General features: G+C 45.8%; 1 protein-coding gene across 1 annotated transcript in view; it reads left to right on the top strand.

Annotated features, from left to right (window-relative positions):
* mmel1 (membrane metalloendopeptidase like 1) overlaps window positions 1-15,432 on the top strand; it is a 124,321-nt gene that overhangs the window by 86,958 nt on the left and 21,931 nt on the right. Inside the window, exons 14-17 of the mRNA XM_033048585.1 lie at window positions 3,444-3,542; window positions 6,537-6,620; window positions 9,346-9,449; window positions 12,496-12,554. Of these exons, the coding sequence (XP_032904476.1) occupies window positions 3,444-3,542; window positions 6,537-6,620; window positions 9,346-9,449; window positions 12,496-12,554 (346 nt within the window). The remainder of the gene's footprint in view (window positions 1-3,443; window positions 3,543-6,536; window positions 6,621-9,345; window positions 9,450-12,495; window positions 12,555-15,432) is intronic.

Here is a 15,432-nt window from a genome sequence, read left to right as displayed (position 1 = left end):
GTTACAGCTGCAGAGAATCTTCTGCCCAACGAGAGAGGTGTGAGTGAGTGTTGGCTGCTTTCCCGAGGCAGCAGGGTCTAGAAGGAGTCAATGGTGAGGAGGCCAGTGTTTGATGCACTGGGCTGCATGCACATCTCCCTGCAGTTTCTTGTGGTCCCAAACCAAGCCGTGATGCAACCCAGCGTCTATGGTGCACCTGTAGATGCTGGTAAGAGTCATTGGGGACATGAAGAATATCCTCAGTCATCCTAGAAAGAAAAGGTGTCAGTGTACTTTCTTGGCTGTATAATCGTTGTGAATGGACCAGGTCAAATTGTTAGTGATATTTACACCTAGAGACTTGCAGGTGGTACAGCATCAACAATGTTTGTACAGAGCAGTGGAGATGAAGTTCTTCACTGCAAGCAAATAGAAACACATCCCATTGTACACTTATAATTGTGTTGGTTAAGGGCCTTATGTTGGTTAGAACATTGGGAAAACTCCCTGCATCTCTTCAGATACTGTTGAGTTAGAGCCACGGAAACAGTACCTACAGCCCACTCTGTCCATACTGGCCTTTTACACATCTATACATATCCCATATTCTTGCAGTCAGCCCATTGCCATCTATTCCATGGTCACAAATAGTTCTAACACATCAAATGCTCATAAAGCATTTTAGTCAAGTTTAGAGATACAGCGCAGAAACTGGCCCTTCGGCCCACCGAGTCTGTCCCGACCAGAGATCCCTGCACACTAGCACTATCCTACACACACTAGGGACAATTTATAATTATAGCAAGCCAATTAGCCTACAAACCTGAATGCTTTTAGAGTGTGGGAGGAAACCAGAGCTCCTGTAGAAAACTCACGCAGGTCACGGGGAGAACGTATAGACTCCGTATATCCCGTAGCTAGGATTGAACCTAGATCTCTGGCACTGTGAGGCAATAACTCTACTGCTGGGCCACCGTGCCACCTTCTCATCTTCAATGTTATACAAGTACTTGCTGCCACCACCACAACCTCAGGCAGCGCAGTCAAGATCTCAGACACTACGCCACCCTGCCATACATCTTCATGCCCTGACCATTCATCCACATTGCTCAAAAATAAACAGGGCAGTCATGTAAGATAAAAACAAAAAGTGCTGGAACCATTCAGCTAGTCAAGCATCATCACTAGAAAGAGAAACAGAGTTAAGGGCCTGTCCTACTTAGGTAATTTTTTCGGCGACTGTCACAATCGTAGCAGGTCGCCAAAAGAGCAGCGACTGGGCCCCCACCTATGACAATGTCCACGACAATCTACCACCACACAGGTGACAACCGAAATCAATCTACGTCCACCTGCGACAAACTATGACAAGCAATGACCTTGTCGGCGACAACTGAAGACAATTCAGTCGCCAGTACCTGTTGCTGGTTGACGTAGGTAATCGCCAATGGAATTCACCAAAGTCAGCACCCGGCGACAACCAACATCACCTGCCGTCATCCTGGCGACATCCTGACGACATCCTGGCGACAACCTACGAGAGGAGAAGGCCGGCAACGTCAAGCCCACTGTCGCCGAAAGATTTTGAACATTTCAAAATCAAACGCGACAAGAGAACAGTTACGACACTTGAGGAGGCAACTCGTGACAATACAGGCCTCACCCCGTGTCACCCCGCGACCATGTTGCCGAAAAAATCACCTAAGTGGGACAGGCCCTTTAATGCTTCAGATTTGACTCCTTTAGATCGTACCTTTAGAAAGGCGATGTGGAGGAATTTCTTTAGTTGGAGGGTGGTGAATCTGTGCAATTCATTGCCACAGATGGCTTTTGAGGCCAGGTGAATGGATATTATTAAGGCAGAGATTGACAGGTTCTTGATTAGTCCGGGTGTCAGGAGTTATTGGGGAGAAGGCAGGAGAATGGGGTTGAGAGAGAAAATTAGATCAGCCATGATTGAATGGCAGGATAGACTTGATGGGCCGAATGGCCTAATTATCTCCTAGTATTTATGAACTCCGCTGTCAGCCCTCCATGATACCATTTCTCTAAAGGATGGCATTTCCAGCAGTGCTGCCCTCTCACAGTGCTGCAATGAACCTCCTGTTCACATGTAACTCGCAGAGTAAATAAGCAGCGTAAATACACCAATGAAAAACACAACAACATGTACAGCCTGCGAACTAGTGCGAGATTGTAGTGCAAACCTCAAGCAGTACAAAATAATGTGCAATAACGGAATAACTGAACGAGGTGGAGTTAAGAGTGGCAGTACGCAGCACCACCTCTAGGAAGGAGGGTGATTGGTTCTAGAGTCCATAGCAGTGAGGAAGAAGCTGCCTTAAACTTTGGCTTCCAGGCTTTCAAGCACCTCTACTCCCTGAAAATAGAAGAGAGAAAAGGGAATGGCCAGGGGAGCAGTTATCCTTGGTGGGCGGTACCTATTTGACCCCATCGTGAGGATGGAGTGAATGGGAGGAAGTGATGAGCCTGTGATGGACTGGGCTGTGGTCACCACTCTCTGCAGGGTCAGGTGGTCAAGAGCAGAGCAGTTGCAACACCAGGCTGAGACACATCGTGTCAGAATACTTTCAATAGAGAATCTGTAGCTATTTGAGAGAAACCACTCACACTGAATGGTCTCAGTAAGTAAATACGCTGATGCACTTTCTTGATCACTGTGCAGGGACCAGGTTAGGTTGCTGATGATATGAGAATCCTAAGAAGTTGATGACAGATAACTTGAGGGTTGTGTTCACCCCTTCACTTTCTTCACTTCACCTGCTCTTTCATCCTGCTTCTGTTGGGTGGTGCCGTTAGTGCCTGGGTAATGCCTCCAGTGCCTTCAAGGTCAGTCGGAGGGGTCCCCGGGACACAGAGATGGCAGGGCAAGGAAAGGAATGTTGTATCGTGGGCCAATCCGAAGGCGACGGAGGAAGTCCCTTCAATAGCCTGGAGTTTACTGGGATCAAGGAACTGCTCCAGCAGACTGAGAATGTGATGGAAATGGTGCCAAAACATGGTGGTGCCCGAATGTGTAAATATGCAAAAAGAATTTCACTCTGCAGTTGTAAATGTGAAAAATAAAGCACCTGTGAACCATAATGCCAAGGGCTATGTTGGTGACCTGACACCATGACACCAGGTTCTCCATCTCTTTGCTGTACTTTGCGTCATTGTTGTTGTTCTGGCCAAAACCTTTGGTATCAGCATTCTGACCCAGAGGTGCCAATCAGTTCCAGATTACAGTTAAACAGCTATTTGATACGATAAATGTCAGCGGTTATGGGGAGAAGTCAGGACAATGCAGTTAGTAAAGAGAGATAGATCAGCCATGATTGAATGGTGAAGTAGACTTGACGGGCCTAATTCTGCTCCTATCACTTATGACCTTATAATTATTGTCTCATAGATTGTGTTGTCTATTATTGGCATCTTTTATTGAAAACATTTCCCATCTTCAGGTGAAGGATTTAATTGATAAAATCCGAGAAGTGTTCATTGAAACTTTGGACGAATTAGAATGGATGGATCCAGCTTCGAAGCAGAAAGCACAAGAAAAGGTCAGTGTCTGCTCACTGTGTTTAGTTTACAGCTGTAACTCCTGACAAAAGCTGAAGGTTATTGGGCATGTGGTATAAATTCAGAAGAATGTTCCATTCAGTGAGATAGTGGATAGATTTGTGCTGGTTCCAGGACGATGCTAGCTCAAGGCTTTATTTTTTTTCTTTACATTTATTCATAGGGGGGAAAAAAAGCAGATTCCTGAGGCCATGTAATGGATTGTTTAATAACTGCACACGTGCTATTGTGGAGAAGGATGGTCCCTGAATAACCCTGCATTAGATAAACACAACTAGGGCAACCGATGCAAAAAGTGACAATGGAAACATTGAGAAAAATCAACCAGGATGATCTATTTTTCTCTGATTTTCATTATTCTACTCTTAGAGGCATCCAACCATGAGGATCTTCAATTTTTCAGCCAATTAAGCCCTCGGAGAGTGAGATACATTAAGACCATAAGACATAGGGGCAGAATTAAGCCATTCGGTCCATCTAGCCGACTCCACCATTCAATCATGGCTGAACTATCTTTCCATCAACCCCATCTCTACCTTCTCCCCATAAACCTTTATGCCCTCACTAATTAAAAACATCAATATCTGCTTTAAAAATACCCAATATATTGGCCTCCACAGCCGTCTGTGGTAATGAATCCCACAGATTCACCTCCCTCTGGCTAAATACATTCCTCCTCATCTCCATTCTAAACGTACATCCTTTTATTCTGAGGTTGTGCCCTCTGGGTCTGGACTCTCCCATTACTGTAAACATCCTTTCCACGTCCACTCTATCTCAGCCTTTCATTATGAGATGTCCCCCCCATCCTTCTAAACTCCAGCGGTCATGTGCCGAGAGCCATCAAATACTTCTCATTTGTTAAACCAATCATCCCCGGGATCATTCTCGTAAACCTCCTCTGGACCCGATCTGATGCCAGCACATCCTACCTCAGATATGGGGCCCAAAACTGTTCAAAATATTCCTAATATGGCCTTACCATTGCCTCACAAAATCTCAGCATTACATCCTTGCTTTTATATTCGAATCCTCTGGAAAGGAAATGCATTTGCCTTCCTTGCTAGTTACTCCAGAAGCTCCTCCCATTGCTGCTCCACCGTCATTCCTGTTAGGGTCCCTTTTCAATTACCTTTAGTCAGCTCTTACCCAATGTTGTTACCTTAAAGGGCCTGTCCCACGAGCATGCGACTGCATGTGGCGAGCGCGACCAAACCGGAATCGGGGGCCGCGCGAGGTCGAGTGATCCCGTACGAGTTGACGTGAAGTTCGAGCGAAGTCCGCGGGAAGTTTGCGCTAGGCGTACGCCGTCAAGACCCTGCGCACGCACGTCGAGGCGGTGCATACGGCCTTAAAGCGGTTGCGGGCCGGCAGGCCATTAGCCGCGCAGAATTTTTGGACAGTGTCAGTTTTTCGGAGCCCCGCGCGATGTCGGGACCAGCTCCACACAACTCCATACGGCTCCGGCAATCAAAGTGGGACCGGCCCCGCGAGGCCATACGGCTCAAGCGATCACGTTAGGTCACGCTTGCCACATGCAGTTGCATGCCCGTGGGACAGGCCCTTTACTCAGCCTTAATACTGATACATCTGATTTCAGCTGCTCCCTCTCAAATCCATCATATGATCACTGCCTCCTTAAGCTCCCTAATCAAGTCTGGTTCATTGCACAAAACCAAATCCAGAATTGCCTTTTCCCTGGTGGCTCAACCACGAGCTGCTTTAAGTCACCATCTCGTAGGCAATCTACAAGTTCCTTCTCTTGGGATCAAGTGCCAACCTGATTTTCCCAGTCTACTTGTATATTGAAGTACCCCCGTGACCACAGCAACATTGTGCTATTCTTGAGTGAAGTGACTCACAGGCTAGATGCTGCCTCACCCGACGATTGCACTGTAATTGTAGTGCTTCCCTTGAGGTGCATTGTGGGGGCTGGGTCTGAAGAGAGGGCTTGTGCACCACATCAGGACCAGCAGGTCAGGGCAAGGCTAAGATTAACACCCAGAGGTGGAGTGTTGAGTGTTGGTGAGGACCAGACCTGGGCAGCATGTCCAGCAACCTGTATCAGGCCCTGGGGAGGTTGGCAACCAACTATCAGATCAGGGGCTGAAGAAGGTGAAGTGATGATTAGGTACTTGGGGAAAGGGGGCTCAAATTTTGTAGGCATCTGATAACTTGTGGGTGGGAGAGTGGGTGGTGTAGATTAGCCGAATGGGAGAATGTATATCAGAAGGATCCAGCCTGACATGAAGCTGACATCATGATTGGTGGGAATGGTGAAGAGTAGACATTCCCAGGACAATGAGGACTAATTTACCCAACAACATTCTGAAGGAGGGTTAGCCCAGGAGATGAGATCACAAATGCCAGAAATGGCCAGTCTTTCATTTCACTGTAAGGAGAGTACATTTACCATAGTGCTGGAGTAACTCAGCAGGTCAGGCAGCATCTCTGGAGAACATGGATAAGTGACATTTCTGAGTGCTGGAGTAACTTAGTGGGTCAGGCCGCATGTCTGGAGAACATGGATAGGTGACGTTTCAGAGTGCTGGAGTAACTTAGTGGGTCTGGCAACATCTCTGGAGAACATGGATAGATGACTCTTTGGGTTGGGACTGCTCCCCAGAGGTGCTGCCTGACCCCGCTGAGTTACTCCAACATTTTGTATCTATCTTTCTTTGGTATAAACCAGCATCTGCAGTTCATTTTTAATACATTGAGTACATTTATCAACTGCGTAGTCACTGAAATGACTAACACCACACAAACAGATTGCTGGCACAACCCACATTCTACAGAACCATTCACCAGATGCCCCACCCAGGGGGCTGCTGAAGCTGATTTGCATCATCCCAGTCTCTGCACAGAACCTTTGGAAAAATCCATGGCGGGTATGAGAATGCAGGTGGGTAAAACAGTGACCAAAGCTCTTGCTAATTATTTTAAACATCTCTTTCTATTTATATGTCTCAAAGGCGATGGCAATAAAAGAGCAAATTGGATATCCAGACTATATACTGCAAGAGGACAATCCCAGTTTGGATCAGGAGTATGCTCACGTGAGTGATGATGGACCGACAGAGGATGTGACCCTGTGCGCTTTGCCCGGAACTATTCTTTAAGAAATCCAGGCAGATAAGATGGAGTCGGAATTACAGTGGCCTGTTTAGTTTAGAGATACAGCGCGGAAACAGGCCCATATAACCATATAACCATATAACAATTACAGCACGGAAACAGGCCATCTCGGCCCTACAAGTCGGTGCCGAACAATTATTTTCCCTTAGTCCCACCTGCCTGCACTCATACCATAACCCTCCATTCCCTTCTCATCCATATGCCTATCCAATTTATTTTTAAATGATGCCAACGAACCTGCCTCCACCACTTCCACTGGAAGCTCATTCCACACCGCTACCACTCTCTGAGTAAAGAAGTTCCCCCTCATGTTACCCCTAAACTTCTGTCCCTTAATTCTGAAGTCATGTCCTCTTGTTTGAATCTTCCCTATTCTCAAAGGGAAAAGCTTGTCCACATCAACTCTGTCTACCCCTCTCATCATTTTAAAGACCTCTATCAAGTCCCCCCTTAACCTTCTGCGCTCCAGAGAATAAAGACCTAACTTATTCAACCTTTCTCTGTAACTTAGTTGTTGAAACCCAGGCAACATTCTAGTAAATCTCCTCTGTACTCTCTCTATTTTGTTGACATCCTTCCTCTAATTGGGCGACCAAAATTGTACACCATTCTGCACTGACCAGCGACCCCTGCACAATAACACTACCCTACCCAACACACACTGGGGACATTTGTACCAAGCCAATTAACCTACAAACCTGCGCGTCTTTGGAGTGTGGGAGGAAACCGAAGTGTGGGAGAAAACCCACGCAGGTTACGGAGAGAACGTACAAACTCTGTACAGACAAACACCCCTAGTCAGGATCGTACCTGGGTCTCTGATGCTGCATGACAGTAACTCTACCTCAACGCCACCATGCCGCTGTAACAGACAATTGGTGAGGCAGCTAACAATATCTAAGATGATTCGCTGGAGCCCCCTTCACTGACAGAGTCTATGTTCATTTGATTTCTAAGCCACATACTGTGATAACTACAATTTGGCCTGCCCCATCTTGTACATGCAACATGGAAAGGCAAGGAATGCAGATGCCCAGACACAGAAATAAGATAGTACCTGCCTCAACTATCTCCTCTGGCAGCTCGGCTCATACACCCACCACCCTTTGAGTGTAAAGGTCGCCCCTCTGGCTCCTTTGAAATTTTGTCCCTCTCACCTTGATTCTTCCACCTTGGGTAAAAGACTCTCTACATTCACCTTATCTAGTCCCATCATGATTTTATACACTGCTCTAAGATCACCCCTCAGGCCTCCTGTACTTCAAGGAGTAAAACTAACCTACCCAACTCCTGGCTGCACACTCAATATCCTGACTGATGCAAGCTAATGTACCAACACACATTTTTATCATCTAACCTGTCAGGCAATTTTCAGGGATTGACACCACATTTGTTTTCATATATTTGCCCAGTTTCATTAATTTATTTGGGAGATTCATGTGTGTTTTGAAGCCGGGCAAGAGCATCAAAAGAGGGTGAAACGCAATGTCTAAGCCAGAGGAATTTGTAGAAAAAAAGGACACAAAGTGCCAGAGTAATTCAACGGCTCAGGCCACATCTCTGGAGAACATGGATAGGTGACATCTTGCATCAGAACCCTTCTTTACACTGATTGAGACACTTAATGTCTTTTTTTTGTACATGTCACCTGTCCATGTTCTCCAGAGATGCTGCCTGACTCGCTGAGTTGCTCCATTACCGGCATCTGCAGTTCCTTGTTTGGGCATTTGTAGACACAAGCCATATGTACGGGCCTCACCAGCAGCTCCATCAGGATCTGGAAATTGCTTGTTCAGTAACATTGCTTCACCGCCTTCAGATCTGGCCATTTTCTAGCAATTTGATGAACAATCATTTTATTCTCCAACCGCTTTATAAAATACTCCTTTATTTAAAACAATTTCACTCCCTTATCTTTGCATTTCAATGTTATGCCAAATGAGTTTGTATCCTTCCATGTCAGTGGCATTTAGTGGTCTGATCCAACTGCATATAATAGACTTAGTCCATTGTTAGAAAAACGATTTGAAATGGCAGAATTAAGTGAGTATAACTAGAGAAATAACGATGAGATATTTGTTTCATTCAGCTCATGAAAATTGTTACAACCATTATCAGAACAAAATGATTATCACTTTATTAAAATTAATCTAATAAATCCATTATCTTTTATAGGATAGGTTCCAAGGTTGTAGGAAATGTTTTACACTTTTTTAATCCCTGCCTTACCATGTTTCTGACCGGAGTGATCATTGCTTGTGTGTGGAAGTGATGGTCCACGGAGCATTATCAAGGTTACATTTCACTAACGCAGGCTTAAAGATCCCCACTATTCTCATGGTCTTTCAACAGATTCATGTTCATACTGAACAAAAATAGCAGCAAAAGTAGCAACAGCATAGCAATAATACATGGTAGACAAAAGTGCTGGAGAAACTCAGCGGGTGCAGCAGCATCTATGGAGCGAAGGGAATAGGCAACGTTTCGGCCCGAAACCCTTGGGTTTCAGCCCGAAACGTTGCCTATTTCCTTCGCACCATAGATGCTGCTGCACCCGCTGAGTTTCTCCAGCACTTTTGTCTACCTTCGATTTTCCAGCATCTGCAGTTCCTTCTTTAGCAATAATACATTTTCTACTTTATCCAGTTAAACTTCAGTGAAGGCAAATACTTTGAGAATATTCTTGAAAATCTGAAGGCTGGAGCACAAAAGGGTTTGAGGAGATTACGGGAACGTGTGGATCAAGATGTGTAAGTATGGAGCATGTAGTAGTCCTCACCCTCAGATCCCTCCACTTCTTTAACCCTTGCTTTCTCTATAGCCTCCAACAGTCCTAAATATCCGTGATCTCCACACTCCTCCAAATATGGCCCTTGTGCATTACTCATTTTCTTTTGCTTTCCACATGTTGCCAGAGCACAAATCACCAAGACCCAAGCTGTGAGATTCTCTCCCATGAGTTCAGTCACACTCTTCCTCTCTCTTCTCTCCTAGGATCCACATAGAGTCATGCAGCATAGAAACAGACCATTTGGCCCGCCAGGTCCATGCCGACATATAAGTACCCATTAAATCTCATCCCACTTCTATCAATCCCATGTCTGAAGAAAGGTCTCGACTCGAAACGTCACCTATTCCTTTTCTCCAGAGATGCTGCCTGTCCCGCTGAGATACTCCATCTTTTTGTCTCCATCTTCGGTGTATACCAGCATCTGCAGTTGAAGGTGCTGGTATGAAGGTCCAGCATCCCATTACTATTCCTTGGTGATTTAAGTGCTCATTCATATACTTTTCAAGTATCTGCTTCCACCATTTTATCGGGTAGCTCATTCCATCTCATTGACCATGCGTTAAATCATCTGTCAAAATGTGGAAGCTATCAATGCAAATCCAGCGTATTTCTCTGGGTACCCAGCCCCAGATTCCAGCACTCGTGTTGGTCTTGGTCAGCATGGACCTTCCCCTTAGCCCGTGCCAGCTACGGCTGAAGTTGCTCTTTAGCATGCACTCCTCAAACAGGAGGGCAAGATTTGCAGACTTCCTACAACATCTGCCCACTGAGCCTGAACCAGTTTAAACATTGCAAGCATCGCAGTCACCATCGGAAACATTAACTGCTCGGGCAAAGGTGTGAGAGTATGTTTTTTTTAAAGCACCAAGTGCTGTATTAACTCAGCGGGTCAGGCAGCATCTCTGGAGAGCATGGATAGGTAACATTTCAGGTCAGGACCCTTCTTCACACTTTTATTATTTAAGCTGTGTTCAATTATTTTAATTTTGTTTGTAATGAGTGGCTGTGCTTTTTAGCATTAAAATGTAATTGTTAACAATATATACATTTGTTTCCACTTGAGGCAATGTTTGTGAGTGTCACCCAGTGTGGACTACCCTAATTGCACTGACATCTCTGGCAGCTTGTGAGCATGGAAGTGAAGCATCAAGACCACTCATTCTGTGAGTGCAGTGCAGACTGTACTGAGACCGGCCCCATCCTGCACTCCATAGCACCAGAGTGCTGGGAATTTAGCTCCCAGGATAGATGACCTTCACCTTTGAGGCAGTGAAAGATTTCTGCCAGTATCTTTTTGAGGCCCTGTGTCAAATGTTGTCCCATATCATTCCTGTGAAGCACCTTGGGATATTGACAGCATATAAACAGCATTCTTTTTAAATGATTTAGTGTAGTTTAGTTTGTACTAAGCAGTGTTTAGTTTAGTTTAGAGATACAGCATGGAAACAGGCCCTTCGGCCAAAGAGCCTGCACCAACCAGCGATCCCCGCACATTAACAGTATCCTACACACACTGGGGACAATTCACATTTCTACCAAGCCCATTAACCTACACATCTGTACATCTTTGGAGTGTGAGGGGGAAACCAAAGATCTCGGAGAAAACCCACTCAGTCACGGGGAGACTGTACAAACTCCGTACAGACAGCACCCATAGTCAGGATCAAACATGGGTCTCCGGCGCTGCAAGCGCTGTAAGGCAGCAACTCTACCGCTGCGCCAGCGTGCAGACCATATTTTATTAGTGCTTTAGCATTGTCCAACAAAAAGGAATATCCATGGCGGATGATCCTGGAACTATTTCAATGACTGCATATAAAACTAACCCAGGCAGACCATTTGATCGCTAGCCTATCACCATTATTAAGAAATATAGTAACTTTTGAAAGACTACTTCCCTCATATGGATATGCAGGGAATGGAGGGATATGGGTCATATGAAGACAGGTGAGACATTTATCTTAACATCATATTCAGCACATACACTTTGGGCTGAATGGTCTGTTCCTGTGCTATACTTTTCTGTGTTCTATGTTCAAGATACAGCAGGAAACAGGCTCTTCAGCCCACCAAACCCATGCTGATTATCGATCTCCCATTCACACTAGTTCTATGTTATCCCACTTTCACATCCACTCCCGACAGATAAGAGGCAATTTACAGAGATCAGTTAACCCACAAACCTGCATGTCCTGGTAACTGGCACCTCAATGTGTGCTGCTGGGCTGCCCTCAAGTTAACAGGCATGCTGAATAACAGACTCCTGTCAAAAAAAGTCTGGTGTGCTAGGTAAAATTGTAATGGTAGAAAGATTAGCTCCAATAGGATGATTCAGGATATGTATGCATAGCTGGAAATTGTAGCATGGATGTATTCAATTGTCCACAAGATACTGTCCAGTGTAACACTGATGCATGTAGCCAGGAAAATTTCCGTTTTTTTTCGAAATTAATTGATCTCAGTTCAAATTGCATTTAATGATCATGATTTCATTCTTGAATTTCAGAAATTCGAAAAAGCTTTCCTGAGCTACAGCAAGTGTTTGGGCAGGCGAGGGCTTTATTCCTTGGAGCGCAGGAGGCTGAGGAGTTATCTTACAGAGATGTATAAAATCACGAGGGGAATAGATTGGGTGAATGCACACTCTTTTATCCAGAGTAGGGGAGTCAGGAACCAGATGGCATAGGTTTAAGGTGAGAGGGTAAAGATTTTATAGGAACTTGAGGGGCAACATTTTCTCACAGAGGATGATGGTAGAAATGAAACTGTTTTGTAGTCAGAGGACTACATTTTCAGGAAAATGGGCTAGAAATAAGTTGTACCCATCATTGAATGTCGTTCCATTTGCATGGCTCACTGTTGAAGGCGTGTGAGGCTTTGAAATTTGAAGCCATGCTCACTATTAATCTTTATGAGGCAACCTTCCAACATAGTACACATGAATAACACATAAAACCAGGCCCAGACTTCTGATCCCAACAATATCTTCATCTCCTCTATTTCAGATGGATCATTGGTGCTGCTGTTGTAAACGCTTTTTATTCGCCGAACCGCAATCAGATTGGTAAGTCATAATTAGATTGTTGTGAAATTCATACCAGTTACAATGTGATTAAGAATTTTTAAGGTTTTTCTTGTTTAGGTTATTTTAAGCAGTGAAATACAAAGCCAAGTGGATATTTTTTAAACTTTAGAGATACAGCGCGGAAACAGGTCCTTTGGCCCATTGGATCCGCTCCGACCAGCGATCCCCGTACACTAGCACTATCCTACACATTAGGGACAATTTACAATCTTCACCAAAGTCAATTAATGTACAAACCCATCCGTCTACGGAGGGAAATCGGAGCACCCGGAGAAAACCCACACGGTCACGGGGAGAACGTACAAACTCCGTACAGGCAACATCCGTAGTCAGGATCGAACCTGCGTCTCTGGCGCTGTAAGGCAGCAACTCTACCATTGTGCCACCGTGCTGGGTGGGGTTCAATTTCACTACTCGTCAATTGCTTTACATGCCTCATCTCAACCAGATATTTATGAAGGGGAACTAGCACTGATCCAGGTGTAAAGAAGATCCATCAGTGCTCCTGCAATATTCAACATCTTCTGATGGAACATTGGATTAGGTATCTAGCTGTTCTATCTTACGTGTATGAATGTACATATTTTTTGTGGACTACAATATTGCTGGTTTCAGTGCCTGCAAACAACTGAGTTCCCCTAAAAAATCAAGTAAAACATGTTTGAAATGATGTTAAGGAGGTCCATGCATGACAATAATCTGTTAAATATTATCTGCAAACAGCGGACAGTTTGCTATGGTTCCATCATTGGTCCGTTTGGATCATCCTTATAGCAACCAGCCACAAAACCATATTAATGTCTGAGGAAGGGAAGTCTTGTGCAGTGAGGAGGGAGGAGGTGGGTGGCAGGAGATGCAGCAATAGAAGAGCAGGGGACTCAAGTTGCTTTAAGGGCCTGTCCCACTTGCCGATTTTTTCGGTGACTGCCGGCGTCATATCAGTGTTGCCAAAAGATTTTGAACATTTCAAAATCCAGCGGCGACAAAAATAATGTTGCGACACTTGAAAAAACTCTGCGTGTTAATACGTACTCATGCTGCGTCACCGCCGCATCACGCCACGTCACCGCCATGTCACGCCACGTAACCGCCGCGTCACGCCGCAACACGCCACGTCACGCCGCATCACGCCACGTCACCGCCATGTCACGCCATGTCACCGCCGCGTCACGCCACGTCACTGCTGCGTCACGCCGCATCACGCCATGTCACGCCGCAACACGCCACGTCACGCCGCATCACGCCACGTCACCGCCATGTCACGCCATGTCACCGCCGCGTCACGCCATGTCACCGCCATGTCACGCCACGTCACTGCTGCGTCACGCCGCATCACGCCACGTCACGCCGCATCACGCCACGTCACCGCCATGTCACGCGACGTCACCGCCGCATCACGCCGCATCACGCCACGTCACGCCGCATCACGCCACGTCACCGCCATGTCACGCGACGTCACCGCCGCGTCACGCCGCATCACGCCACATCACGCCGCATCACGCCACGTCACGCCGCATCACTCCGCAAATTTTTCGGTGGCCTGATACATCAGTCAATGATGCTGGCAGTCGCCAAAAAAAATCACCAAGTGGGACAGGCCCTTTAGTTGTCTCCTCCAAGACCAGAAATCCCTGCATAATGGTCCAAGAAATGTCACAATCTCACAGGGTAGAAAATTAGCTTCATGGAAGAAAGCAGAGGGTGATGGTGGAAGGTTGCTTCTCCGACTGGAGGCCTGTGACTAGTGGTGTGCCTCAGGGTTCGGTGCTGGGCCCATTACTGTTTGTCATCCATTTCGATGATTTGGATGAAAACATACATGCTAAGATTAGCAATGTGATGATACAAAGGTGGGTGGTTTTGTAGATAGTGATGGTTGTGAAAAATTGCAGCAGGATCTTGATCAATTGGCCAGGTGGGCTGAGGAATGGTTGATGGAATTTAATGCAGAAAAATGTGAGGTGTTGCATTTTGGGAAGCCTAATATAGGCATGACCTACACAGTGAATGGTAGGATTCTGGGTAGTGTTGTAGAGCAGAGGGATCTAGAAGTGCAGGTGCATAGCTCCCTGAAGGTGGAGTCACATGTTGATCGGGTGGTCAAAAAGGCTTTTGGCACACTGGCCTTCATCAGCCAGAATATTGAGTACGTTGCAGTTGTATAGATGTTGGTGAGGCCACATTTACAGTATTGTGTTCAGTTCTGAGCACCGTGTTATAGGAAAGATATTGTCAAGCTGGAAAGGGTGCAGAGAAGATTTACGAGGATGTTGCCAGGACTAGACGGATGAGCAGCTTTTTCACACAAAACGATTGCCCGTTCTACATTATCTCACACAAAGTGCAACTTTTTCACACAAAGTGTATGGAACAAGCTGCCAGAGGAGATAGTTGAGGCAGGGACTATCCCAATATTTAAGAAACAGTTAGACAGGTACATGGATGGAACAGGGTTTGGAGAGATATGGACCAATTGCTGGCAGGTGGGACTAGTGTAGCTGGGACATGTTGGCTGGTGTGGGCAAGTTGGGCCGAACGGCCTGTTCCACGCTGTATCTCTCTATGTCTCTACGTCACAGTGAGCTGCAGACCACTAAAGATGCCGCTTCGTGCATACCGCACGTCCTCATTGTGTATTAATCCATCCACACATCACACTCTCTCCTAAACTATCCCCACCCTCACACTACCATTGACCATGAATCCCATTTCACCTTCATAGGTTTAGGTTTATTATTGTCACGTGTCCCGACGTACGGTGAACAGCATTGTTCTGCATGTTATCCAATCGGATCAGATATGACATACATGAATACAGTCAAGTCAAACTCAAATAGAATGGATAGAGTACAAGAGA

The sequence above is a fragment of the Amblyraja radiata genome, chromosome 31 (genome assembly GCF_010909765.2).
Source record: "Amblyraja radiata isolate CabotCenter1 chromosome 31, sAmbRad1.1.pri, whole genome shotgun sequence".
NCBI lineage: Eukaryota > Metazoa > Chordata > Chondrichthyes > Rajiformes > Rajidae > Amblyraja > Amblyraja radiata.
Note: the sequence above shows the minus strand (reverse complement) of the source record. Positions and strands in the feature narration are given on the sequence as shown.